This window comes from Vulpes vulpes, chromosome 7 (genome assembly GCF_048418805.1).
Source record: "Vulpes vulpes isolate BD-2025 chromosome 7, VulVul3, whole genome shotgun sequence".
NCBI lineage: Eukaryota > Metazoa > Chordata > Mammalia > Carnivora > Canidae > Vulpes > Vulpes vulpes.
Genome location: NC_132786.1, coordinates 8,372,449 through 8,400,364, shown reverse-complemented (window position 1 = coordinate 8,400,364; position 27,916 = coordinate 8,372,449). Strand labels below are relative to the sequence as shown.

At 44.3% G+C, this 27,916-nt stretch overlaps 1 protein-coding gene across 1 annotated transcript in view; it reads left to right on the top strand.

The window, feature by feature from the left end:
* Positions 1-353: 353 nt before the first annotated feature.
* The window catches only part of TMEM178B (transmembrane protein 178B), a 342,516-nt gene continuing 314,953 nt past the window's right edge, over positions 354-27,916 (top strand). The window contains exon 1 of the mRNA XM_072762859.1: positions 354-1,086. Coding sequence (XP_072618960.1) covers positions 705-1,086 — 382 coding nt within the window. The 5' untranslated portion in view covers positions 354-704. The remainder of the gene's footprint in view (positions 1,087-27,916) is intronic.

Genomic DNA, 27,916 nt, shown 5'->3' with positions numbered 1-27,916 from the left:
GCAGCCCCGGGCCGAGCCCCGTCGGGTGACGCCGCCCGGTGGCCTCCTGAATGGCGAGGCCCGACGCAGACGACCCGGGAGCCCGCGCCGAGAGCTCGGCCGCGGCCGTGCGCGCACGGGGAGCCCGCGTGTGAGCGCAGCGCGCGGCAGACAGAGCCGGGACCCGCCGCTGGCCGGGGCGCGGAGCCTCGGAGGAGGAGGCGCCCCCGAGAGAGGAGCCGCTCTCCGCCGGCGGACCGCGCGGGGGGGCGCTGAGCGCGAGCGCCCGGCGGGCCCGGCCCCGAGGCCTCCGCGGCTGCTCACCCCGTCGCCCCGACCAGAGCCAGGGAGCGGCGCGCGGCGCCGCCGGCACGAAGGAGGCCCCGCAGCCCCGCGGCAGCCGGGGGGCCCCTGGCGCCGAGCTTCCCGCCCGCAGGGCAGCGGCGCCCCAGGCCCGGCCGCGCGCGGACTTCCCGGGCGCAGGGAAGGCGCGGGAGGCGGCCTCGTCCGCTCGCCGCCGCCCGAGGCCGCCCCTGCCGCGGAGGATGCCCAGGAGCCAGCCGGGGCCTCGGCGGATCAGAACTCGGTAGGCCGCCCGGCCGCGTCCCCGCAGGCCCCGGCCGCGCCCCGGCAGGCAGGCGGCGGCGAGGGGGTCCCCTCCCCGGGGAGCGGGCGCGCGGAGGCAGAGGCTGCGCGGGGCATGCCCCTGGTGTAGGCCCGCGGAGATGGCTGCCGGGAGGCTGCTGCTCTACACCGGCCTGTCGCTGGCGCTCTGCGCCCTGGGCATGCTGGCCGTGGCCATCTGCTCCGACCACTGGTACGAGACGGACGCCAGGAAGCACAGGGACAGGTGCAAGGCCTTCAACACCCGCCGCGTCGACCCCGGCTTCATCTACAACAACAACAACAACTTGCCGCTCCGGGCCAGCCGCTCGCGCCTGGACCGCTGGGAGGGCAAACTCCTGCGGGCCCGCAACCGCCGGCAGCTCTTCGCCATGAGCCCGGTGGACGAGTGCAGCCGGCAGTACAACTCCACCAACATGGGCCTCTGGAGGAAGTGCCACCGGCAGGGCTTCGACCCCGAGATCGCAGCGCTCATCCGGAAAGGTGAGCGCGGGGCGCGAGGCGTGGCGCTGCGGGGGGGACAGCGCGGGGACAGCGGGGGGGGGACAGCGGGGGGACAGCGGGAGGACAGCGGGGGGACAGCGGGGGGGACAGCGGGGGGACAGCGGGGGGGACAGCGGGGGGACAGGGGGGACAGCGGGGGGGACAGCGGGGGGGGACAGCGGGGGGAGCAGCGGGGGGAGCAGCGGGGACAGGGGGGACAGCGGGGGGGACAGCGGGGGGACAGCGGGGGGGACAGCGGGGGGACAGCGGGGGGGACAGCGGGGGGACAGGGGGGACAGCGGGGGGGACAGCGGGGGGGGACAGCGGGGGGAGCAGCGGGGGGAGCAGCGGGGACAGGGGGGACAGCGGGGGGGACAGCGGGGGGACAGCGGGGGACAGCGGGGGGGACAGCGGGGGGACAGCGGGGGGGACAGCGGGGGGACAGGGGGGACAGCGGGGGGGACAGCGGGGGGGGACAGCGGGGGGAGCAGCGGGGGGAGCAGCGGGGACAGGGGGGACAGCGGGGGGACAGCGGGGGGACAGCGGGGGACAGCGGGGGGGACAGCGGGGGGACAGCGGGGGGACAGCGGGGACGGGGGGGGGACAGCGGGGGGGACAGCGGGGGGACAGCGGGGGGAGCAGCGGGGACAGGGGGGCACAGCGGGGGGCACAGCGGGGGGGACAGCGGGGGGAGCAGCGGGGACAGGGGGGGACAGCGGGGGGACAGCGGGGGGGACAGCGGGGGGACAGCGGGGGACAGCGGGGGGACAGTGCGGGGACAGTGGGGGGACAGCGGGGAGAGCCCGCGCCTCCCAGGCCCGCCGCCCTCTCCTCCCGCTCCTGCCCCGCCGCCCTCTCCTCCCGCTCCTGCCCCGGGAGGTCAGGCCCTCCAGGCCCTGCTGAGCCCCGAGCCCCGCTTGCCTCGCCCCGCCCGGCCTCCCGTCTTGCGTTTGTCTGCTGGGGTCGCTGTGCGATATCGGGGTCCCGGGAGGGGAGGGCGGTGAGCATCCAGGCTGAGGCTTCAGCGGTCTCCGGAGAGGGAGGGAATCTGTCCTCTTGTGTCGTGCAGAGGAAGCCCTTTGAGAATGTTGTGTCAGGCAGGCAGCCTCCTAGTTTCAATCTTTGTTTCAGATATTGAACCGATTCAAGGGGGAAAGGTCTCACCGAGAAGGCCTTGCTCAGGCCACAGACGTTTGCTAAGTGCTGGACTGTACTGGAGCCTGGTGCGGGCATCGGTCACATAAACATCAATAGGTCACAGCCCCTGCCCCATTGCAGCTCCAGGCCTGTTGAGCAGTAACATGTAGCACGATCCTTGAGGTCTCCTTTGGAGGAGGCGGTTGTCAAAAGTGACCTGCGTGCCTCGGATTTTAACAGGGCCTATAAACACGGAAAAAGTAGTTCGTCAGGTAACATCAAAGTGGGCACCTCAGAGGAAAAAACAAATTACCACGTTCAGAAGGTTTATATCAAAAATACCTCAAGTATTCCCAAACAGAAAGCAGACTGCATTTGCTACTGATGAACATTTCTTGGATACTTTAGTGTCATCACAGAATTTTCTAAAGTCTGTTCGTCTGATGCAATTTGTAAATCTTTGCATGATTTCTGTACTTTGGGGACCAGCCTGTTCTGTTAATGCACTGAAATATTCTTTGGATATATAGGAACGTCTGAAGAAGGGAATACGTTGTCTTTTATGGTACTTGCATTCTGGAAGCTGTGGTGCGATTTTAGGAGTCTTGGTTTTTTTCCCTCCCTGCTGTGTTTCGTTCTCTTCAACTATTTAACGGTGATGTCGAGGTGAAAATGATTTTGTTGTCTGCAAAGTCTTTGAGGCCCACATGGAAAACCGTTCTTATTGCCCCTTAATATTATAATGCAGGTTTGCTGCTGTTTAAAAATATGACTTGTGGGAACAGACCCTTCTTTGATTTAGAAAAATGTTGAGATTGAGCAGAAAAAACAGTTAATTAAAAAAAGGAAAAGAAAACCAAACAAACAACCAGTTAGTTGTTTAAGAATGACAAGCAGTGGGTATGGTCCAGGTGGCTAGTCAGATGTAGGTGAAGTAAGTCCAGAAGGAGAATCCATCTTAATGTTTGTGTTGTAGCTCCTGTAGAATGACTAGGGATTTTAGCTGATTCCGTTATGAGTGTCTTAATACTACAGACATCACAACTGCTTCATGGTTAGGCTTATACTGGAGCAGGGTGACCCATTTGGAGCTCTACAACTTTGTAAAGATGTGCAGGGTAACAGAGAATTCCAGAAGAGAGTAACTTGGATTTAGAAGTAGGAAAGCCAAGAGAAGATGCGATAATTTTTGAGAATGGGCGACTGTAACAGTGTTCAGATCCTCAGATTCATGAATTGTTATGTCCTTTGTTGTTCTCTGCTTTCATTAAAATCGAAATGGTGTAGGAAGTTAGCTGAAAAGTGCGGAAGAATTCATGTGAATAAGGGCTGATACACAGTGATAGCACTTGGCTGAACGACATTCTTACATTTCCTTTCTTAAAGGTCTCTTGCAACAAGATGGGTATCCTTCTGTCTGGCTTCGGTTCACTCTACTTAGAAAGAGGGGGATGGAATCCACGGCTCCTGGTGGTTCCATTGAGGGCTTTGATTCCATGTCGCTTTGCCTGGCAATCCTGGGAGAAAGGTTGACTTGGTCTGTGCACCAGAGAGATTGGTTACCATAGTGACATGTTCTTCCGGTGGAGCTGGAAACACCGTGTCAGGGAAAGGGATAGGGGAAGAGTGTACAACATTTTGACTTTGTATCGACTGATTTTTAATTGCAGCAACAGAAAATGGACACGGCACAGCAGGGGGATTGAACACACTGATACCCTGAGTTGGCAGGGTGTTGTATTTCACTTGAACTAATGGAGATGCTGTTCCCCATCACCCAAAATACAGCAATCACTGTCAGCTGCAAACACCCACTTACCAGGGCCATTTCTGTCCATTTGACATTCTTGTTAGGTATTATTGAGATAGATGGCATGTCAGCCTTACAAATCTTGAGGGACCTAAGGTCACTATCTTCATTTTTAGCCCCCGAACATAATCTGTGAAAGCTAGATCTTCCTTTTTCCGAGCAACAAGAGACACATTTTGGAAATAAGTGCATCTTATATTAGTAGGATCCACAAGCAATTCCAATAACAGAACATAATTTCTAGACTTAATCAGCATTCTTCCTAGATTGGAAGATTTTGGAAGGAAGTAAAAAAAAAAAAAAAAGAGATTGATATCCTTATATTTAAATTTAAGGCAGGCATCTTAGGGAGAGATATTTATCTCATAGTAGTTATTAGTGGCCTCAAAAGATATTGAGTCCTTTGTCTTTTTGGGGAACATCTTAGGTTAAAATTCTGAGAGATATGTGTGGGTAAGGGGAAAGGGAAACCAGAGAAAAGACTGTCAAATCTGTCAGTATTATGGGAAAACTAGAGATTTATCACAATGACCATACAGCTCCCTGCAAGTCAGTCATCTGTTAAATTAATATTCAATGCATTAGGAAGTGCTGTTGTGCATTTTAAAATAAAACAAAACCACATAATTAATAAGAAAACAAAAGTCAAATCTATATCTGATCTGAAGATAAAGTCCTTTGGATGCACGTTCTCTCTAAAATCCATTTCTCCAATGCCCTGCTGCCATGACTATACCAACAAATAGGCTTTTCTGGTCACTGTATATTTATTTGTTTGTCTTATTGAACTGTAAGTTCCTGTAGGGCAGAAAAGATAAGTATTTGTAAAATACATTCACCAGATGTGTGGGCTTGGGAAATATCTCATACAAATAAGGTTTACAGAATCATATCCATCAAGAGCTTATTCTAATTGTAGGAACACTTGTGTGGGAATCCCAATGAAGGATTAGTCAGTAAGTTGTGTTGAAAAAAAAAAAAAAAAAAAAGAACCGCTGTGGCTCTCAGGGCAGATTAATATTGCAACAGATGCTACCTAATTTAACGAGGAAGATTTTTTTGAGCAAAAAAAGTTTTGCTAAGGAAAGAAAGAAACAATACTTTTTTTTTTGATAGTGTATGTCACTGAACAGACATCTATCACCCACAATTATTATTTTTCACAGTACATAAGATTTTAAAGATTTTCTTCTTGGAGGTAGGATTGAGTAAAGGGTGTAGCAGGGATAGATCATCCTTGAATTCCCATATGATGGTGTCCAAAATCAAGTCCTCTTGTCTTCTTGGTTTTCAACCGGGTCAATGTCTCCCTAGTAACTCACTGCAAGCATGGGGGACAGATCAATGACAGGATCAGTTTCTGAAATCCAAGAGACTTCCAGACCTTTAGGAGGAGCAGCTACAGGTAGGATTTTGTTCCAGGGAACATTTATATTCTTTGATTTGTACTGAAATGTTATATTGATATGGCTTAAAATAAGTAGACCTTCAGCTGAGACTCTTAAGAACTTCTTTTATTATTTGAAAACAGGCCTTATAATACAATTTGATACATAGAGTCATGGAATGGTTGTCAATATACTGAGGCTTATTTTAACAAAACATTGCATATATTTGCAAATTAATAAAGTGCTCTCCAGATATTTACTGCACATAGATTACATGATGGGCACACATCACAAGAACAAAGCGCAGAATAAGACATGGTCCTTAAGATTTCCACAATCTTGTTAGCGTCACAGGAAATAAATGACAACTATGGGGTGATGAGAGCAGCAGAAACAGATGCAGAGAAGCACGGAGTAGGCAGTGATGGATTGTGTTGGCAGTGGGGTGAGGTACGCCGGGAGGGGGTTGGTGAAAGTTGCCCGGAGGAAGTGAAATCTGAACAAAATTTTCAGGAAGTTGAGAGGTAGATGGGGATAAAGAGGCCAGCATCTGCAGAGCCATGGAGGTGGGAAACAGGTTTGGCCTCGTGAGTGTTGATTGCTGGAGTGAGGGAGAGGAGCGAGGAGCGGAGCGTGGGGCTGGAGAGCGTGGAAGAGCCACGGCATGGAGCTGGTGCACGCAAATCCCTGGTGGCTCTACTGCCCAGTAGGGTAGCCACTTGCCACCAGTGGCTATTTACATTTAAGATAACTAACATTAAATGGAATTAAAAATTCATTTCCTTAGTCATGTTGGCCACATTAGAGATGTTCAAGAGTCGCGTGTGGCTAGTGGCTATCGTAATGGACAGTGTAGTTTGGAGAACATTCCTGTCATCACAGAAAGCCCCATTGGACAGTGCTGTATGGAACCCAGAACCTTATAAAAGAACAAGCACATACTTCGTTTCAGATGAGGATAATGATAATTATTTTTTTTAAGATTTTATTTATTTATTCATGAGAAACAGAGAGAAAGAGAGAGAGAGAGAGAGAGAGAGAGGCAGAGGGAGAAGCAGGCTCCATGCAGGGAGCCCGATGTGGGACTTGATCCCCGGTCCCCAGGATCACACCCTAAACTGCTGAGCCACCCAGGCTGCCCCAGATGAGGATAATTAAACATGGTAACTTGAGCTTAAGTTGAAGTATGCTGTTCTACACTTGAAGAAAATTTGCTCCTTGAATGTTTTGTGCAGAAGGTTCAAGTTCATGGTCAGTTATACTAAATCTGTATTTTATTAATTTTCCATCTTTGACTCACAGAATTCTCACATGCTTCTCTGTTCTCTCCTTTCCCTCTCTCAACTTCATTAAAAGATAATTGCATTATTGGGGATTCCTGGGCGGCTCAGCGGTTTTGCGCCTGCCTTTGGCCCAGGGCGTGATCCTGGAGTCCTGGGATCGAGTCCCGCGTCGGGCTCCCGACATGGAGCCTGCTTCTCCCTCTGCTTGTGTCTCTGCCTCTCTCTCTCTCTCTCTATGTCTATCTGAATAAATAAATAAATAAATCTTAAAAAAAAAGATAATTGCATTATTGAGTGGGAGGAGAGGATTAATAATAATAATTGCCAAACTTGATGCCTAGTATTCCTCTAAGAGTTTTACATCTGTTAGTTAATTTGTTCTTCATAGTTACACTTGAGGTGGGTGTTATTTTTTTCATCGCTATTGTACAGTCAGGGAAACTGAGGCATATAGATGTTAGTCAACTTGCCAAGTCTCATGATAAGGAAGTGAAGCTGCCAAGATTCAAATTCTCACTCAGGTTTGGTGACACCCACTGTACTCTCTTGTCACCAGAATCTGCTGGGGGAGGGGTGGGATGGAGAAGAGGCTGATATTTTGATTTCTCAATCTGGAAAAGAAATAGAAAGTTAATTTTAGCATCTCACCCAGGGGAGATCTGCTTGAGGACTTCAGCTTAGCACTGAGGAGGAAGATCATTTTAAAGTGGTTCACACATCTTGCTTTGAGACCCACTGCCAGAAGCTCATACACGCTTTGTTATATGATTTTTGAGACTTTATTTTGTTCACTGTGGTAGATGCTGAGGTTAGAGCCATGAAGGACATACTCATTCATTCCACAAATATTAATTAGAAGCCTAAGGACTGGACATCATGGAGAAGCTTATGTTCCAGGAGGGAGAGACAGATAATAAATAAATACATATGGAATCAAAATAAAGGATGCCTGGCTGGCTCAGTCAGCAGAGCCTGTGACTCCTGATTTTGGGATCGTGAGTTGAAGCCCCACATTGGGCATAGAGTTTACTACAAAAAGATGGTACTAAAAATGGTACTACTTTCTGCCAATTGGAATAAAAATAATATCTAATGAACTAATCAGTATATAACATACTGGGAGGGAGGGAGTGCCATAAGGTGTCTTTGCTCTTAGAAAGCACAAAGGAAAAGATGGACAGGTAAGCCCCAAGTTAGACAGCTTCATTAGTTTTTTTTTTTAAAGAGATTTTATTTATTCATGAGAGATACAGGGACAGAGAGAGGCAGAGACATAGGCAGAGGGAGAAGCAGGTTCTCTGTGGGAAGCCTGATTCGGGACTTGATCCCAGGACCCCGGGATCACACCATGAGCCAAAGGCAGACGCTCAACCACTGTGCTACCCAGACACCTCTAGTTTTGGTTTTAAAATATAGGGAGGCATTACCTGCTCAAGGGCAAACACATGCAAACACTCGTGGTCTTTATATATAGCGTGTGCCCCATGCATGTGCATTGTGTGTGTGCCCAAATGTACAGGCGAATGCACTTAGTCACACCCCCCTCCATCATCAGGTTGAAATACAGCTCACCAGTGAGAGTTGATAGTTGGGAGCCTGTGACTCAATGAGCAGGTGCATGGGGTGGGGTGGAGAGAGGGTTGGTTTGATGTGTTTTGAGCACCTGTTGTGTGCCGAGCCCTCTGCTAGGTGCTGGGGGTTCCTGTCCTGAGGGAACTTCCACTCTAGTTCAGTGACAAATTCGCTGTCATATTTGTTTGGATCAGGCTCTTCCTCAAAAGATCCCATCTGTGTCAACTGGTCAGGGAATTCCGGGGAGAGGGGAAGGGGGGTCCTTGAGTTCTTTTTACTGATGCAACAAAGTCAAGAGGCATATTTCTGTTCCAGAAGGTTGGTTTATTTATTCTTTTACTGTAGGGTCGCTAAGGATCAATTACAGGATCGATTCTGTATATTCCACTTTGGTTTGTCAGTTAAAAATATTTTTTCCCTCTCTGCTGTTACTAGGTAATCCTAGGTCTTCCAGCAGAATCCTAAACACACTCTGGGCTAGTTTGACTCTTCACACGCAGGCACATAAACATCCAGGAGTTGGAGAGTAAAGTCACACATATATATTCAGATGCAGATACTCTTACAACTCCGCAATCCAAACAATACATGGAGAGGAAGAAGTGCGTGACCCGGGGGATGAGTGGACGGAAAATTGATTTGAACATCTGGATTGGACATCTGCTGTTTCTGAGAAAATGCAAACATTCTTTCAAAGGATGTTGTTTCCTCATACATAAAATAGTAGAGTTTGGATTTTATAAACTTCAAGCCCTTTCACACTTTTAACATTTGAAGTGAGAAAAGTAAATTCAGGGGATAGAGTGTAAATAATAGGTAGATGGTTGAGAAGAAGAGGTGAACCAGGAGAGAAAAGAAAGCATGGGAGGAAGGAGAGAGAAAAGGACCATTCCAGGATGCTAGCAAGTCAGAGGAAGAGGTGAAACAAAGCAGCTAATTTCATACCCACATGCGATCCTGTAACAAAACCTCGTCTCTTCTCTTTCTAATGATTCGAAATGCCAGGTTGCAGATTGGAGTTAAAAGTGTACATACTTAGGGGCGCCTGGGTGGCTTAGGGGCGCTGGGTGGAGTTAAGCCTCCAACTCATGGTTTTGGCTCAGGTCCTGATCTCAGGGTTGTGAAAACGAAGGGGGGCGGTGTGCTCATCCAGGAGTCCGCTGGAGATTCTCTCTGGGGCTCTCTCTGCCCCTCTGTCCACTGGAGCTCTGTGTCTGTCTGTCTCTCTCACACAAATCTTTAAAAAAAAAGTAGACACTTAATGGAGCAACATGGTGATGGTTACACAGCAATGTGAATATACTTGATACCAACGACCTGTATACTTAAAACTGGCTAAGATGATGAATTTTGTGTTACGTATGTTTCACCACAATTTAATTAATTAAAATGAATTATAAAACTTAATAGAGAATGGAGCTGGATTGCTGTTGGTGTGTAGAATATCCTTCATAGCCAAAGATCTTCATTCATTCAACACATTTATTGAGTACTTACGTGTGCTGGGCACTGGCCCAAGGTTTGCTTGGGATGCAGATATTAATAAAACAGACAAGAGGGACACCTTGGTGGCTCAGCGGTTGAGCACCTGCCTTTGGCCCAGGACGTGATCCTGGAGTCCCAGGATTGAGTCCCACGTCGGGCTCCCTGCGTGAAGCCTGCTTCTCCCTCTGCCTGTGTCTCTGCCTCTCTCTCAGTGTCTCTCATGAATAAATAAATAAAATATTAAAAAAAATAAAACAGACAAGCCCTCATAGGGCTTATATTTAAACATTGAATATCTTATCTTTTTTTTTGTTTTTGCTTGTTTTGTAAAACAAAACTTTTAAAGAGCACCAAGATATAAAACAAGCAAAAGTAGTGAATACATCCCTTGGGTCATTAAAAAATCTTTGTATAATGAAGAACACTTCACTGTGTTTATTCTAAAAATGTTTTTTGAGCTCCAACTATGTCAGGCACATGACTTGGGGTGGCTGATCCTGAGTGAAATCCATAGTTCCTGTCCTCAAAGAACAAACAAAAGGAGGAAGTGTGCAAGAAGACTAATAAATCCAAGACCCAGCATTGGTTCTGGGAGAGATTTACATCCTGGGGGCCTGAGTGGCTCTTGAATTTTGGAGCACTTAGGGAAGGCTTTGCAGAAGAGGAGATGTTCTAAGAGTTGTTATTTGTAGATGGGTAAGGTGAAGCCTTAGCCTCATTTAAAGATTACTTATTAATTTTTATAAAGATTTTATTTATTCATGAGAGACACAGAGAGAGGCAGAGACACAGGCAGAGGGAGAAGCAGGCTCCCTGGGAGCCTGATGTGGGACTCGATCCCAGAACCCCGGGATCACGACCTGAGCCAAAGGCAGACGCTCAACCCCTGAGCCACCCAGGTGCCCCTACTAATTAATTTTGATGAGGTAAATGCTTGTCTAGTCTGCCTTCTACCTTCCCATGTGACCCAGATCCATCCTTTCTCCCAAGGGGCAGCCACTGCTACCAGATTTTATAAATCATATCAGAGATAATTTATTCAGCGGTATTCAAAAGTAACAGCAAGTTTAAATAGGAGTCAGGCAACAAATAGGTGATTCAAACATGAAAAAAGTTTATCAATTTGTATACACGGAGATGATGTTTAGAGCCCTTGTTCCAGGAGTCACCAGGAATCTTCTATAGGTGATGTTTATTCTGAGTGGAAGCTGCTGTTGGTGTTCAAGGAAGTTTGACAGATCTGCTGTTTTATGGGAGACTGCAGTATCTGATTATTTCAATTGATTTTTTTTTTTTGGCGTCAAAGTATTTTGCCAAGAAAAGGCAATTTACTTTATATTAGGTCATCTTCATAAATTTATACCATTTCCTGCGTTCTAAAATGCCCTGCTGTTCTATATTCTGAACCTCACTCTGTTGGACACATTATTTGCTCCAGAGCATCTCCCTTTCAATTTTGGCCTGAATTTCTCTTAATCTTCCTAACAGCAATTCTATTTAGGCAAACACAACTCCTATTCCCCAAGGCCCTGGAGTATTTTGTCGATCTGGATGGGATGGGATTGTTTGTACCTTAAGAAAGCTCTGAGCTCATATCCTGCTGTATGTCAGCTGACGCCACACTGGAGTGCAGCTGGATTCTATCTCAGGAGGCCGAAGACACGCGCACCTTGCAGCCTGGCACACATGCTCCTGACTCTGCTCACATCCAAGAATGTCCATGGCACTGCTGCTTGTAATAGCAGAATAAATAAGCAAAATGGAAAAAACTTAAGTGTCCATGAATAGGAAAATAGATAATGAGGTATGGTACATAGTCATACAGTGGAAACTATCACTATATATTTAAAATAAATATACCACATCCACGTATTTCCAAATGGGTAAATGTAAAATTTGGGTGACAAAAGCAGGATACAGAATGAAATGGGGAGTATGTTGCCGTTTATATGAAGTTAAAAAGTAGGTCAAATAACATTAGATATTGTTTATGGAAACATTATTTGCATTGTATTTATAAAAGTATGCAAGAGACTGAAGAGCCCAAAATGAAGGATGACGTTTGGCTTTCTCAAGACAGAGAAACAACTGGAATTGGGAAGTTGCTTTAAAATCATCTTTGCTATTTCATTTCTTAGAAAACAATAAAAAAAAAAATCTGAAGTGAATGGGGCATACACAATGCATTCACCATCAGGCTATTTGGGAGGTTTTCATGATCCTGACAAAAAAGGTTAAATTTATTCAGACTGTTGTTCAGAGTGTAGGAGGCAGGTTCTCTAAGAACAATTCTTAGGAAACTTTGTGTTTGAGGTGATCTGTGACTGACTTTTATAAGTAGTAGCAAGTAGCATTCAGAGGAGAATCAGGTAACTCCTCACCAACAGTTTTCACTGAAAGTAGCTCATGAGAAGGGCTTAGAACAAATAAAATTATGTTTTATTCACTCTGGATGTGGTGTAAGAAGAGGAAATTGAGGCTGTAAAATGATTTATTTTGGGGATCCCTGGGTGGCTCAGCGGTTTAGTGCCTGCCCTCGCCCTAGGGCCTGATCCTGGAGACGTAGGATCGAGTCCCACGTCGGGCTCCCTGCATGGAGCCTGCTTCTCCCTCTCCCTCTGCCTGTGTCTCTGCTTCTCTCTCTCTGTATCTCTCATGAATAAATAAATAAAATCTTTAAAAAAAATAAAATGATTTGTTTTTAAGCTAGGGAATAATATACAAATATACAAATTTTCTGGAGAAAAACAAGGAATTTCAAGGGTCAGAAAGGTAAATTAAAACCATCCCTCCAATTGATCAGACCCTGAACTTTGAAGCGATAAGACACAGAGACTGAATGTGGGATGAACCAGAGCACCAGCATTTGGGAAGGCATTTGAGCCCCTAGGGAGGAGCTTGGTGTGAACTGGGCAAGGAGAAGCTAAGAATTAATCAGAAAGGACCAGAATTGCATGTTATTTCTTCAGAGGCTTTATCACTTTTCAAACCCAGCGGAGAATGTTAGTTGGTAAAACTTTAAGTAGTTTTATTATGAATGAGTAAGGTTTGGACTCTTCATCATTAAAACTGTGAGGGTGACTTTAGCCAAGGGCCCCTCTGTGACGATAACGATGTGTTTCCACTCTGTCTGTACAAACCATAGCTGCAGCAGAAAAGGCCCAGCAGGACAATAGCAGGGGTTCCATTTTCATCTGATGATGATTTAAAGCACCAAAGCCGGTCCGAGGTTACTGGGGAATCATGAGTGTCCCATGGGATTTCAGGGGCATTGAAGCAGAATCACTGCCGGGCTTACGTTTCAGTAACCACAGGGCTGATGAGATGCCCACATGCGGCTCTGGGTGTCCCTGGGTGTCCCGGTGGCTGAGCTGCCCTGTTCCTCCTGCTCTGCGGGGGAGCTCGGCGTAGCTGGCTCCCCCCATCCTTCCTTTGGTGAATGACCTCCCACTCTGGGCAAAGCTGGCCTCTGAGTCTCCAACCCCTCCCGGTGGCTCCCTCCTCCCTACCTGTGTTAGCACCAAGGAAACAGCAGCGAAGCTTGCTCAGGTGTGGTCGGGCTTGCTTCTCTTCCTCACCAGCATCTTCGGTGCACTTTTAGGCCCCTGCCACTGGGTTTCCTCCCCCTTCCCGGGGCTGGGGCTGGGATTGCTCCTTGTTTTTCAACACTGTGCTTCCTCTGACTTTGAAGGCAACGTTCCCTCCTGGATCTGCATCTTCACCTTGCGGCTTGAACTCACCACCCAGAGATCAGGAGTCGCAGGCTCTTTCGACCCAGCCGGTGTCCCTCTACCTCTGTTCTTCCTCCCTCTCCTTCGCTGGCTCTTCTTTCTCAGCCTGTGTGGGTTCCCCAGGGTTCTATTCTCCTGGAGCATTCTCTTTCACGCCTGTGGTTTTTTCACCCTTCGAAGCTCATGACTTGTTCCACGGGGAATCTCTCACTCAGACCTAAAATCCAAACAGCTCTCCTGTGGGATATCTCAATCGGACACCTGGTTTCTCTTCCCTGCCCACCCGGGAATCCTTTCTCCTTCCTTTTTCTCCGTCTTGGGGAATGACATCCCTGCCTCTCTTAGTTGCCCAACCCAGAAACTTCAGGATCATCCTCAGGGCTCTCTTCTCTCCTGTCCTACTCATCCAAGCAGTGAACAAGCCAGTTCTAGACCTGACACGTTCATGCTTGTCCCTCCCATCCTGTTCCGTGGTCACTGCTGCATCTTGGTCCCCTGTGGGCTTATGGTGCCCTCTGGCTTCCTGCTCTCTAGCACCTCTCTCCTCACTGCTTTCTATTCAGAAGGATGTTTCTTAACTGGAAATTGAATCATGTTACCACTTTGCTCAATATCCTTCAGCAGCTCCCCACGGCTTATCAGTCAGGATAAGATCTGTCATCGTCACCTTGGCATGTGGGCCCCCCAGGTCTGGCAACATGCCTCCCGGCCCCCCTGCTTATCATGCTTTTCTCCATACCAGCAAGCTCTCCTCTTGCCCTGATGAAGGACTACTGGGTCCCCAAACAGGTTAAGCTAATTGATGCCTCTGGAACTTTTGCTTATGAAGCTTCTTCCTTTGCCTGTAAGTCCCTGTCCCTGCTTGCCCCCATCCCCAACACGTGCTTACCTCTTAGCAGCTAGTTCTAGGCCTCTCCTCCTTGTCTTGCTTGGTATTCTCGCCTGTTCCTCCTGAGTAGGATTGCCTTCTTCCTCCTAGGCCTCTGTCACACACCAAACACTTTCCAGCACCAGTGACATTTTATTTCCCTATAGGTTTCCCTCCTTTTTGAGATTATTTTTGCACTATTTCATATTCATCTTTTCATCCACAGCATTTTGCATAATGCATGGGCCGTAATAGGTATTTAATACATACTTGTTGAATGAATGAAGGTTTATCTCACTTAATGCAGTCGATCTGGAAATCTTATTTAACAAAGAGTCATAATTTCATTGGACCAGGGAGACTCACTATTAAAAGGAAGCCTGCTGTGAATTGTTCTGTAATGCATATGATAAACTTCAATTTATTTCCTTTGTTAGGGTTTGTATTTTCTTAAAGCACCCATATTTCTGGACTCACAAGAGGAGAATTTCAAGGGTGGGATGATTTCATTTTTCTTGGATTTTCTTGGATTTTCTTAATTGTGATCCTGCCCACTTTTTCTTTCCTTCATGCCTTTCCTTGGCTGGTCCTCCTTCCCCAAACATGGTTGGCAAAGAGAAGGCTACCTTCATTTCTTGTTCCTGTCATGGATGTGAGAATTTCCAAATTTACCTCGGGGTCTGACACATGTGGCTATTTCCTCAGGATGTTTCTCCAGGTTTTTCAATATTTATCATCAGGGGTGTCTATGGCCAGCCTCCCCCTCAACCATCTATTTAAGGGCAGCTTCGTCAAATCTCCTCTGATAGTGATTTTGGTCAGATAATGACCTGAAAACAGAGACGATGCCTTCTGTAACTGCCTAGTTCTTACCTCAGTTCATTTCCCTTTCTTCTTCTTCTTCTTTTTTTTTAAGATTTTACTTATTTGTTTATGAGAGACACAGAGGCAGAGACATAGTCAGAGGGAGAAGCAAGGAGAAGAGGGGAGCCCGATATGGGACTTGATCCCAAGACCTCAGGATCATGACCTGAGCCGAAGGCAGATGCTCAACCACTAAGCCACTCAGGTGCCCCCCTCAGTTCACTTTTTATGACTTTCAACAGGGGAGATTCTGTGATCCTGGTGAGTATCTGTCTCCCAATTCTCTGGCTCATCTGGCACCATTGTTGGTGAGTATCATTGCTCATGGAAAGCACCCATCTCCTTACAGGGGGATTTGGGGGCAAAAGATGTGATGGCCAACCAACACATCTTTGCTTATGAAGACCACTGAGTCCTAGGTCAACAATGGATGAGACAGCTGTTCACTTCTCAGGATCTCACAGGGAAGTGCTTTTTCTTCCAAAATGATCCATGACTGTTGTTCTGGTTGGGTCATCTTCTGGTGAAGGTGTTAAGGACGTCTCCCTTTGTACAGTCTAAGGGCTGAGCCCGTTGCTGAGTCGTTCAGATAAGTAGAGTAATTCTTTTGCTTTCAGCAGATAAATATAGATACAGCCACATTGCTTGGCTGTCTAAACTAGGTTAAATAAATGATTCATGTCAAGGAAACATTTTCTATGACCACTCTAAATCCTGGATTTATATTAGTTAAATCTGTACTGGGTTTAAGCTAGAAAACTGATTTCTAGCACCTCTCACCCAAGTTGTATAAAGTGCTCAGATAAAAAATTTAGATTGTACTTTCAGCAGTGACCATTGGATAGGAATTCCAATGAAACTGGTGTTTTGAAGAGCTGTATTAATTGTAAAAAATAATCATAAAAAAGTATTGATGAGCTATATACTATCATGAGTCTCATAAAATGGTGGGTAACCCTTACCCTGAAAACTGTCTTTTGCCATATATGTTTATTTTAAAACCTATAGGAACTCAGAGGTTTATTTCAAACTGGAAGGTGGCATTTCATCTCTCTGGGTCAGCAGAGTTGTTAACATTTCAAAGAAGGACTTTTATGTTTCTGTGCCAGCAGCATGCCTGTATCAGCTTTTATTACACATATCCGTAGTGGTGTGGTGGCTGGCTGGGCGCTTGTAGATCAATAAGCTGCTAAAAAGGGAGATGCATCAGAGACCATAATGGCTTCTTCACAGAGGATAGATCGTCTCCAGGTAGTGAAGTGCATTTAGGAACAACAACAATGATATCCCTATATTGAGATCCTTATTATTTAGAAGAAAGAAATGGGCTTTCTCAAGGTGATGAGTCCTGTAATAAAGACTTTAGCATGCTAACCATACATTCCAGGAGGTTTGTGTCCACTGTTATAGCTGAATTTAAAACCACCTCAGTTGTTTTAATGGAAGAATTCCCAGATGGAGAAATACAGAATCAATTCCCTTGGCCTCAAATACTACTTGATTGTGGTTGTTCTTGGTTACCTTATTAATCAAAAGAAAATCTTCTTGTAATCTGAACATTGATTTTTAAGACACTTGGGTGGGCTTGAGTACAGCATCAGTGAGGAGCTGGGAAATGTAGAGGCTCTAAATGCAACGTGGTGTGGGTGGGCTTGGAGGGGGTCGAAAGGTACACAAGGGGGCAGCCTGGGTGGCTTAGTGGTTTAGTGCCGCCTTCAGCCCAGCACCGGATCCTGGAGACCCGGGATCGAGTCCCATGTTGGGCTCCCTGCATGGAGCCTGCTTCTTTCTCTGCCTGTGTCTCTGCCTCTCTCTCATAAATAAATAAAATCTTAAAAAAAAAAAAGAAAGGTACACAAGGCAGCACAGAGTTCCTTAGCTAAGGTTCTTGACTTGTGAACACACAGAGCTGAGTGTACTTATGTCCTGGTGACTTCCTAAGGATATGGTCAGAGAGGATCGTGATGTTTTCCAGTGGGATAACAATTTTCACTCTGTGCTTCTCCTTCGTGCTGCAAGAATAAATTACAGGAATTATATATTCATTTATTCAACACATATTTGGTGATACTTACATGTCAGGACGTGTCCTAGGGGTTTAGGCTAGAGTGGTGCACCAAATAGACAAACTCCCTGCCCACTGCCTACATGGAGGTTATATTCTGGTGAGATAATTAAAAAGTAAATAAGTAAAATATTATACAGTGATTAGTGGTAGGAGAGAAAACAAAGCATGGAAAGGGCTAGGAAATGGGAGGAGGTGGAGTTGAAATTGTAGATGGCATGGCCAGGGAGGCCCTCTCTGAGAAGGTGGCTTTTGAGTAAAGAGCAGATATACATGAGGGAACTAGCTCTGAGGATATTTGGAGGATGAAGACTTCAGAAAGAGAGAATGGTTGGCCCTGATGTTGGAGACATAATGAGGATGGCAGAGTGGCTGAGAAGTAAAGAGCTGCCTTACATAGGGTTTGAAGGTCATAGGAAGAAGTGAGATGGGAAGCCATTGAGGTTCTGAGAAGAGTGGCGTGATTAGACTTATGGTTTCTTTTTTTTTTTTTAATTTTATTTACTTATGATAGTCATACGGAGAGAGAGAGAGGCAGAGACATAGGCAGAGGGAGAAGCAGGCTCCATGCACCAGGAGCCCGATGTGGGATTTGATCCCGGGTCTCGAGGATTGCGCCCTGGGCCAAAGGCAGGCTCCAAACCGCTGCGCCACCCAGGGATCCCTAGACTTATGGTTTCAAGGATCACTTGGGTTGCTGAGCTAATAATAGATTATAGTGGAGCATCTATAGAAACAGGAGGAGCAGCCAACAGAGATGGTGGCTGGGATTAGAACAATGGGAGAAGAGATTTGGTCTATTTTGAATGGCAAACTACCAGGATGAGCTGATAGATTAGACAGAGGGTGGGGGAAAGAAAGAGAAGTCAAAGTTGGCACCAAGGGTTTTCATGTGAGGAGCTGGTAGAGTGTGTTGCCATAAATGTCCACAATGCCTAAAATATGGAAAGAGCCCAGATGGCCATCAATAGATGGATAAACAAGATGTGGTCTGTATATACAATGGAATATTACTCAGCCATCAAAAAATGAAATCTTGCCATTTGCAATGACATGGATGGAACTAGACAGTATTATGCTAAGCAAAATAAGTCAGTTAGAGAAAGACAAATACCATATGATTTCACTCCTATGTGGAATTTATGGAACAAACATATGAACATAGGGGAAGGGAAGGAAAAATAAAATAAGATGAAAACAGAGAGGGAGAGAAACCATAAGAGACTCTTAACTCTAGGAAACAAACAGGATTGCTGGAGGGGAGGCGGGTGGAAGGGTGGGATAACTGGGTGATGGGCATGAAGGAGGGCACGTGATGTACTGAGCACTGGGTTTTGTATACAACTGATAAATCACTAAAATCTACCTCTGAAACTAATATTACAGTATATGTTAAGAAAAAATATGTTATGGATAGGAGTGTAGGAAGATCTTGACTTGGGGATCCACTATTTTGGGTATGATAATCTTTGAGATGCCTTTCAAATACTCCAGGGGAGATGTCAACAGTTATTTGGATATATTGGCCTGGGTTCAGGGAAGAAGTCTCACCTGCAATGGAAATTTGGGAGTCGTAGGCTTCTAGTACTTAAAGTCATGAGAGTAAAAAATATATAAATAAATAAAGTCATGAGAGTAAATGAGATCACCTAGAGAGTGACTGCAAGTCCAGAAGAGAGAGGTCCAAAGATTGAATTCTGGGGCAAACTGACTTGACACAGCTCAGGGAGATGAGGAGGCTCAACAAAAGGGACTGGGAAGAAATAGCTAGGATAATAGAGGACATTAGGGAAGTTTGGTGTCCTAGAAGCCAAGGAAAGCCAGTGTGTTAAGGGAGAGGAAGTGAGCAGTTGTGTGCAAGGTTGGCAGTGGGTCATGTAAGAGAAGCCTGGGACTTCAACTTTGAACTCCAAAATGTGGAGATTGTTGACTTCAGAGATGGGTTCAAAAGTGAATGGGATGAGGGGAGGAATAGGAAATGATGAATTTTGATAACTCTTTAAAGGATTTTTGCTGTAAAAGTAAGGAGAGCAATATGGTAGTTGGGCTGAGAAAGTTATGTTAAGAGAGACTTAAAGTTTTTTTTAAAAAAAGGTTTATTTATTTATTTGACAGAGACAGAGAGAATGCATGAGTGGGAGGGGCAGAGGGAGAAGGAGAGAGGATCTCAAGCAGACTCCCTGCTGAGCATGGAGCCCCAACTGGAGGCTGGGTCTCATGACCCTGGGATCATGACCTGAGCTGAAACCAAGAGTCAGACACTCAACCAACAAAGCCACCCAGGCGCCTTTTTTTCTTTTTAAATTGGAGAAGTAATAGCCTAATTGTAGGCTGGTGGGAATAACCTGGTAGACAGGGACAAAACTGATGGTACAGAAAAAAAGAAAGAGGGAAGAATTGCTGGAGTTTTTGCTGGAGAAGTTTGAGGAAGAAAGGAAGGGAGAGAAAAAGAAAGGGTTGTGGCCCAGGAAGAAACACGTTTTAGATGAGCCAGGATGTAAAAATCCAAGACTATTTTTTTCTTTCTTTTTTTTTTGGGGGGGGGGGGGCTGGGGGAGGGAAGGGCATTACTTAGTTTTTTATGTAAGGAAAAAAATAACATAATGGGGTTTTTATTTTTTTAAGATTTTATTTATTCATGAGAGACACAGAGAGAGAGGCAGAGACACAGGCAGAGGGAGAAGCAGGCTCCATGCAGGGAGCCGGACGTGGGACTCGATCCCAGGTCTCCAGGATCACGCCCTGGGCTGCAGGTGGCGCTAAACTGCTGCACCACCGGGCTGCCCCTCTTTTCCTTTTTCTAATTTTTCTTTTCTTCTTCTTTTTTTTTAAATTTTTCTTTTCTTCTTAAGTAATCTCTACACCCAACATGGGGCTCGAACATGCAACCCTGAGGTCAAGGGTCACATGTTTTACTGACTGAGCCAGCCAGGAGCCCTAGGACTATTTTTCTTGATGCAAATTATCAATCATCTTGCTCCCACTACAAGCTTGTGGGATAATTTGAGCTAAGACCTTTAAGCTTCTTACAAGAGAGTTTCTATAGGATGTCAGTATCTTATTGTCATTGAGCATTTAATGGGAGTTTCTCAGGAGAAAGCAGGATTGGAGAATTCTGGTTATGCACGTTGCCTTTGCATTCTGCCTATAAAGAGGCACTGGTCAGAGTAGCCTAACCGAAGTAGCTGGTGATTGGTTGGACTTTCTGAGACATTTTGGCCTCTGGTGTTAGAAGAAATGTCATGTGTTGTCTCTTGAAGTATGGTGCTCTGAAAAGTTTTAAAAGATTTCATTTTTTAAGGAGAGCACAGTTCATCCTTAAACCTCTCTTACTAGGTGTTGTAGGACCTTTTAGCCAATGGATTCTGCAGTTTTCCATTAAATAGCATCACTCTAATTAGAATCTTAGGGTGCTTTGGCTCTGATGACATTCGGGTCATTTTCGAGATAAAGCTGCTTTATTTTCAGGCTGAATGGCCACATTCTTGCCTTGTCATCCAAAAAATGCTGCACTGTGTCTGCATTTCAAAGCCACTGATTAAATGACTAAAGACCTATGGTAATGCAGAATTAGTCTTCTTTGTCCATTATACTGTAAGTTTCTCTGGAAAACAAAGTCCACGAAATTCTGGTAACCTCTAAGCAACAAATATTTTCTATGATTGGTGTAGGAATTAAAGTCACAAAATCTTCCTTTCTTGGTGAAGAAAAGAGTCTGGATATTGTGCAAAAATTATGAGCCGTGTTTGATAGGCAGTCTCTTGTCTGCATGGTTTTTGAAAAGGTGTGGAGGTCATTAGCATTTTTAATTTCTTCCTTGGAGATTATAAGGACTCAAAATTCTAAGAAAAAATGTGAGTTCTAGAGACAAAGAATAACAGGTGCAAGTTAGTGGAGCAGGTGGTGTATAATTTCACCTTTGCCTCCTACTCAGAAATAGGGGGAAACTAGGTCCCAGTTTGGAAACCATGTGAGAAATGGCATTCATTGCTACCTATAATTGCACCTAACTTTTGACTTTTCCCTTACCCTTCTGGTTTGTGATTCCATCTGTAAGCACGTAGGTTCTGAATTTCCATAAAATGTCTTTCAAGGTGCATGCCATGACCAATTTTATTTTTTCAAGTGCTTGGAAATTTTTTAGCTTGTGATTTTTCCCTATTGGGTTATTGGCACTTTTCCCCACAACTGTCGCAGTAATAGGCTTATTCAGTAGGTTGCTCTCCTGCCTAATCTTCTCTCATCTACTTGCTTTCTCTCAGTAGCTTTTTCTCACAATCACATCTTTTCATCAATCCTTTTTCTTTCTTTTTTCTTTTCTTTTTTTCTTTTCTTTCCTTTCCTTTCCTTTTCTTTTCTTTTCTTTTCTTTTCTTTTCTTTTTTCTTCTGTTCTTTCTTTTCCTTCCTTCCTTCCTTCCTTCCTTCCTTCCTTCCTTCCTTCTTTCCTTCCTTCCTTCCTTCCTTTTCTTTCTTCTTTCCAATCAAACCCCCAGCCACGTTGCCAATATGTGAGGCATACAGAGCAGGTATTAGTCCCATTTTATGCATGCGGTGCCTGAGACTCAAAAAAGTTTATCATCTGTTCCTTGACTAGTGAATAGTGGAATCACTCTGGGACTGTTGCTTTTTTCTGTGTTCTTTCCATCACCACACTCCCCGGTGCTGCCTCATAGGTGCTGGTTTGGGTTAGAGATGTGCCTGGGTATTTTCCTGTTTTGTCCTCCTACCTCTCCTTTATCATTGCATCCATAGGAGTGACCAGAGGGGTGAAGGGAAGTGCAAGCACTGATGGTGGCTCCAGACAACCAAGCCATTATCTCTCCACTGGCATTGACAGCCTCTGACGTAGTATCTAGAGGGGAAGAAACTCAGAACTACATTCCATACAGCATGATTAGCCTCTTGGCCAGATTCTTGTTTGAGTGCTTATAACTGGCTTTCCCCCAGACTTGAAGGGGAAATAGTTTGGTAGAATAGTATTCCACTTTAAATATTGTTATATATACCTTAAATTTTACTTTAGGTCACATGATTGCCTATCGAACAAAGAATGGCTTTCTGTTTACCAAACTTATCTCTCTTCTCTTATGGGTGCTCAGCCAGACTATTTCCCCCAGCATTCTCTGCAATTAGGTGTGGCCATATGACTGAGTTATGACCAGTGATATGTGGATATAAGTAATATATTCCACTTCCATGCCTGTCCCATAAGATCCTTCTGTGTGATCCCTTATTTTCTCTCTTCTTTCTTCTGTTTGGATGCCTACTATCTGGGTGACATTGGAAGCCAAAAATTGAAGATGGCAAAACTTTGGGGAGTATAAGCCCCTGAATGACAGAGAATGGTTGTTTCCCCTTTCTTGCTTGCTGATTGGACTTCAGTGAGGAAGAAATAACCCTTTTTTTTTTTCTAAAGATTTTATTTATTTTTTCTTGAGAGAGGGCAGCCCCGGTGGCGCAGCGGTTTAGCACCGCCTGCAGTATTTCATTATTTACTCCTAATGAAATACTATGTGTATAATAATTTAATGCATCTCATTTCAACTCTAATATGAAAACCCATATTAGAGTTACCATTAAGACAATATGTAAACTGTTTGCACCTGGATTAGCACAATAAACTATAGATCCTTCTACTAATATTAGCATTGTAATAGAGTTTCATTTATATATTTACCTATATGCATTTGTAACAGCATTTGAAGAAATAAAAGATTAGTTCAGTCCTTTCCTCCAAATTTTTAGGTATTGTCAAAGATTGCTTAATTTAATCCTGGTTATTATTTCAAAGTTGAAGAGAACCTACTCAGCCTTGAGCCTTTTGGCCAATAGAGCTCCATGGGAATCTGCCCACGGTTTTAAAAAATTTAGTGTTTTTATCGTTACATTTGCAACTTTCTCCTTCAAATCTCATTATCCTTAGTGTATACAGTATTTCTTCTTACCAAATTTATCTACCAGACAGTTAGATTTTTCCTAAAACAAGCAGGCTTTCCTTTTATTTCAGCTTGCCAAGATTTTCTTTTCATGACTTTTTTTTTTAAAGTGGGCTCCGTGATCAGCATGGAGCCCAATGTGGGGCTTGATCTCAAAACCTTGAGATCAAGGCCTGGGCTAAGGAGTCAGACACTTAACCAGCTGAGCCACCCAGGCACCCCTCTTTTCATGATTTTTTTATGGATTCATGATGTTACCAAAAGAGTGCCCTGCTGCAGGTTCCCTTCTCCAAAATATGAATTCCTATGATTTTTTCCAAGTCAAGAGGCATCTCTCTGACTTATTACCTCTTCTACTCGCTCACTTGAAGTTGTGACACTTGAGATTTTTGATATTGAAAAACTTCCCCAATGCTAATGGGAGAATGTTCTTCTAACCCTAATCACTTATTTTTTTAAAAGGTTTTACTTACTTATGAGAGAGAGAGAGAGAGAGAAGCAGGCTCCACGCAGGGATCCTGATGTGGGACTCGATCCTGGGACTCCAGGATCACGCTCACGCCCTGGGCCAAAGGCAGATGCTAAACTGCTGAGCCACCCAGGGATCCCTAACCCTAATCACTTATACCAAATTAAATATGGAACTACTATCTTAATGGGCTTAAAGTTTGAAATTTGAAGCTTATCAGGTTTATTAAATACAGTTTAAAAAACACTTTTGAAATCAGCCTAACTTTAAAACATTTATGTGTAAAGTAGTTTATCTAGGCTTCTGTTTTAAATATTTTCATTAGAGTGTAAATAGTTAACAGTGTAGAGTTATAGTGCCTCCAAATTCCAGCTTCTCTGTTTATTGTGACTCTGAGCAAGATACTTAACTTTTCTAGACCTTAATTTTCTTATCTGTAAATGGAGATTTTATTTTTAATCTACCTCTACCTCATAGAGTTATTGTAAGGATTGAGTGAGTTCATACAAGTAAAGACCTGAGAATAGTTCCTGGCACATAGTAAGTGTTAGCTGTTATTATATTTAAAACTTGCAAGAAAATAGAATGGATTAGACAGGATAATTTGTATGTAGGTCTCTATATTAGATAATTTCCAAAGTGATCTCTGCTGCCAGAAATGCCTTATGGCATAGAATTTCTAAAATATTTCATATCTGAAAGTTTCCAGTTTTTAATTTCTTTTAGGCTTTGTCTTCACCTTTCAAATGAAGTTTGTTCTTTTAATAATCTCTCTTTGGCCCTCATATTGGTTATCTTTATTTACAAAAACAAAACCAAAACAAAACCAAACTAAAATCTGTTTAAAAAAAAAAAAAACAACCAAAACTTAAGCAAGACTCTTCAGCTTTGCTCAAGCCAGCTTGACCATATAGCACCATCTACAGCAGACTTGGATCTAGGGGCAACTGTGAAGTTTGTCTTTGGGGACTCCTGTATCCCTTTGAAGAATCTTTTCCTCTCTTGATAGAACCTCATTTCCATCATTTAAAACAATTTTCTGTCTTCTTTCCTATCATAGCTCTTCATCTCAGAGAAGGGTCTGAGTAGATTTTTAACTATCAACTGTAAATGACCAATAAAGCTCAATGCCTGGCCCTTCCCAGAGGAGCTTGGTACAGACATGGAGATATGGAAACTCAGCTTTAGGCTAAAGGAATACATTTGTAATGTGGAAATTTTAGCTGTTAGGCAGGATGAGTATTTTGTGGTCACCCATTCTTTTCTAACATTATTATAAATAGCTATCCTTTTCCACTTTCTTACAGGTCTGGTACTGATTAAGGTTCACACATTAGTTCATTTTTTTAAAGATTATTTATTTATTTATTCATAGAGAGAGAGAGAGAAAGAGAGAGGCAGAGACACAGGCAGAGGGAGAAGCAGGCTCCATGCAGGGAGTCTGACGTAGGACTCGATCCAGGGTCTCCAGGATCACGCCCTGGGCTGCAGGTGGCACTAAACCGCTGTGCCATTGGGGCTGCCCCCACCTTAGTTCATTTTGAGTTGAATTGTCAACTTGCTGAATGGACTTGAATATACCTAGCAATTTATTTTTAATGAACCATGAGCTGAGGTCTTCAAATAGGGAGGCAGGTCAGAGTAGAGCTCCCGTACTCAGTTCTGTTGTAATCTCTTGATTGGACACAGAAGCTTGACTTGTATTGTTGTATATCCATAGCAAAGCACAATTTCCTACGTATCAATTGCATTAATGTGTTATCGTCATTAATCACAGCCATTGGTGACACTTCATTGAAAGAGCACTGTGCTAAGTTGAGTCAAAGCATCGGCTCCTACTTCCAGCTCTGCCATTTACCTGGGGTGACTGCCCGCATTGTTTTACAGCTTTTGTCTGTAAAATGAAAATTATGTCTCTTAACTTATGGTGTGATTATAATCACTTGTACAGCTTGAAAGTGTGCAGATTCCCAGACCTCGTCTCCATAACTTTTAATTCAGTACGTTTGGGTGTGCCAGGTGTTCTATAATTAAAGGCTGAATTTGGAATTACCTGATGGGTCCATTTTTAAGGTCTTTGGGTATTTTGAGCAGTCATTTTTTTCTCTGAGAGTTCTCACTCTGCACTCTGTAGAAGTGCAAACACTTATACACATTCCTTTTTGTAGAAGTGTGAGAGATGCTAGCATTTTCTACAGACAGCCTGGAGCAGACAGCAGGATGAATATTGTAGGGGACAGAAAAGGCGATGAACCTCTCAGATATTCCTGATTGAATCTGGCTCCTAATCATCATGTGTTTGTGTTATTTTAGTAGACATAAATTTACAGAAGTTCCCAAACACCTGTATTCTAACACAAAAAAGTTAAAGCATGCTCAACCAAATAGAAATTATTTTTAGATTATTCACTTTGAAGTTCTGTAGACTTAAGTGAGGGTTGACTGTGTTTGCATGCATACATATGTCTGTACAGTATGTGACAATGAGCTGATTAAAAAAAAATTATTCCAAAGAAGCATTCCAAAAGTGTCTTGAGCAATGGAATAACTATGTAGCTCTTAAAGGGTTTTCAAAGACAGTCAATTGAATGTATACATTTTGATGTTTGTTTAAACAATCAGGTGTCTTTAAATAGCCTGGCTACTTTAAAAGTAGATAGATTGTGACTTAAGTGCCCTCAAACCTCTTACTTCATTCCATGGATCTTTGAAAAGGAGAAAAAATTAATTTCCACAGGCTTGATTTGAATACTTTCCTGAGTTATTAAAATAATCCTTTGAGATACATTCTTTGGAATATTAGATAAGTCACCAAATTATAAGTCCATAACCTGCAAATGTGGGGAAAAATATTTTGGCTCTTTTGAATCTAATTTGGGTTTGGCAAAAGTTACTCCAAATCTGTTGCCTGTTGTAAAACTCTTGATTAATTAATTAATGAACTACAATAAAATGTTTCATGCAGACTTTCTGTTTTTTTCCCTTTAACCTTTAAAAACTGTCATAATAGGTTTTTACCTCTTTCTCTCTTTTTACCTATGTTCTTGTGTTAAACATTGATTTCTCCAGCTGTAGACCTCACTGCTGCCTAAAGAGCCTTAGTGGAAATGGTTGAAGTGGTTAACATGGGTTTTCTCTGGTACAGGTGGGGATGCCCTTGGAGCTTAGGACATGGGGTGTGTTAGCCTAGCCTCTCTGAGATGGTTCTGGTGGCCTGGAAGCTGCTGTAATGATAACAAGCCTGAAAGAAACCTATCTCATGATGCCTTAATGCCTCCTTCTATTTTATTTGGTGACAGCAGCTGGGGATCCTGATGAATGACAGATCGCTTTCTTAGGAATCAAAATATAGCATATTCTGGTACAGTGGACTCTATTAGGCATCAAATATTTCTGTTGTGATGGAGTCTAGTTTTAATGACCGTATTACTAAAAGCTACATTTCCAGTAGTCAGAGGGCGGAAGCCCGGCTCTTTCTGAATTAGCCAATGCAAAGGAATAATCTGAATAAGAGAATCCTCTCTAATCCTTGTCTTTAGCTTTAGTTTTCTTCTTCTAGTTCCTGGATAGTGTGCGTCGGAGTGTGTGGGTGCAGGCTGTACTCTTACCTGCCTGTTTGAGTGAGTCTTGGTTTTTCTGTAGGTGTGGTTGGGATATTTGGAGGTGAGAATCAGTGAAAAAAGAGGGAGGGCCACTGATTAATTGCTACTTGATGGCGGAACTAAAGCACTGTGAAGAGGTTAGCAACCCCTTTTTACTGCCTGCAATGCAGAGATTTTGTAATTAGTAGTTTCATTAGAGACTGTGAATGACTATTGAATGCCTCAGCCAAACAAAGCATTCATTGTATTGGAAAATTTACTGTAATCGGATAGAAAAAGTACTGTTTTGGGGGCATCCTGTGTCAGGTTGCAGAAGTAGTTCCACCGTCTAGAACTTTTCTCTTACCAAAAGGGCTTGCGCTCGTAGCCTTTGAAATGTATCCGTTAGTGTCTTAGTCCATTTGAGCTGCTGTAACAAAAATACCAGAGCCTGGGTGGCTTATACAACAGACATTTATTTCTCACCGTCTGGAGGCTGGGAAGTCCATGCTCAAGGTCGGCAGATTCAAGGTCTGGGGAGACCCACTTCCTGGCTTATAGACTTGCTTGTTTATGTGTCCTCACCTGGCCCAAGGGATGAGAGAGCTCTCTGGGCTCTCTTTCAGGAGTACGCTAAGGC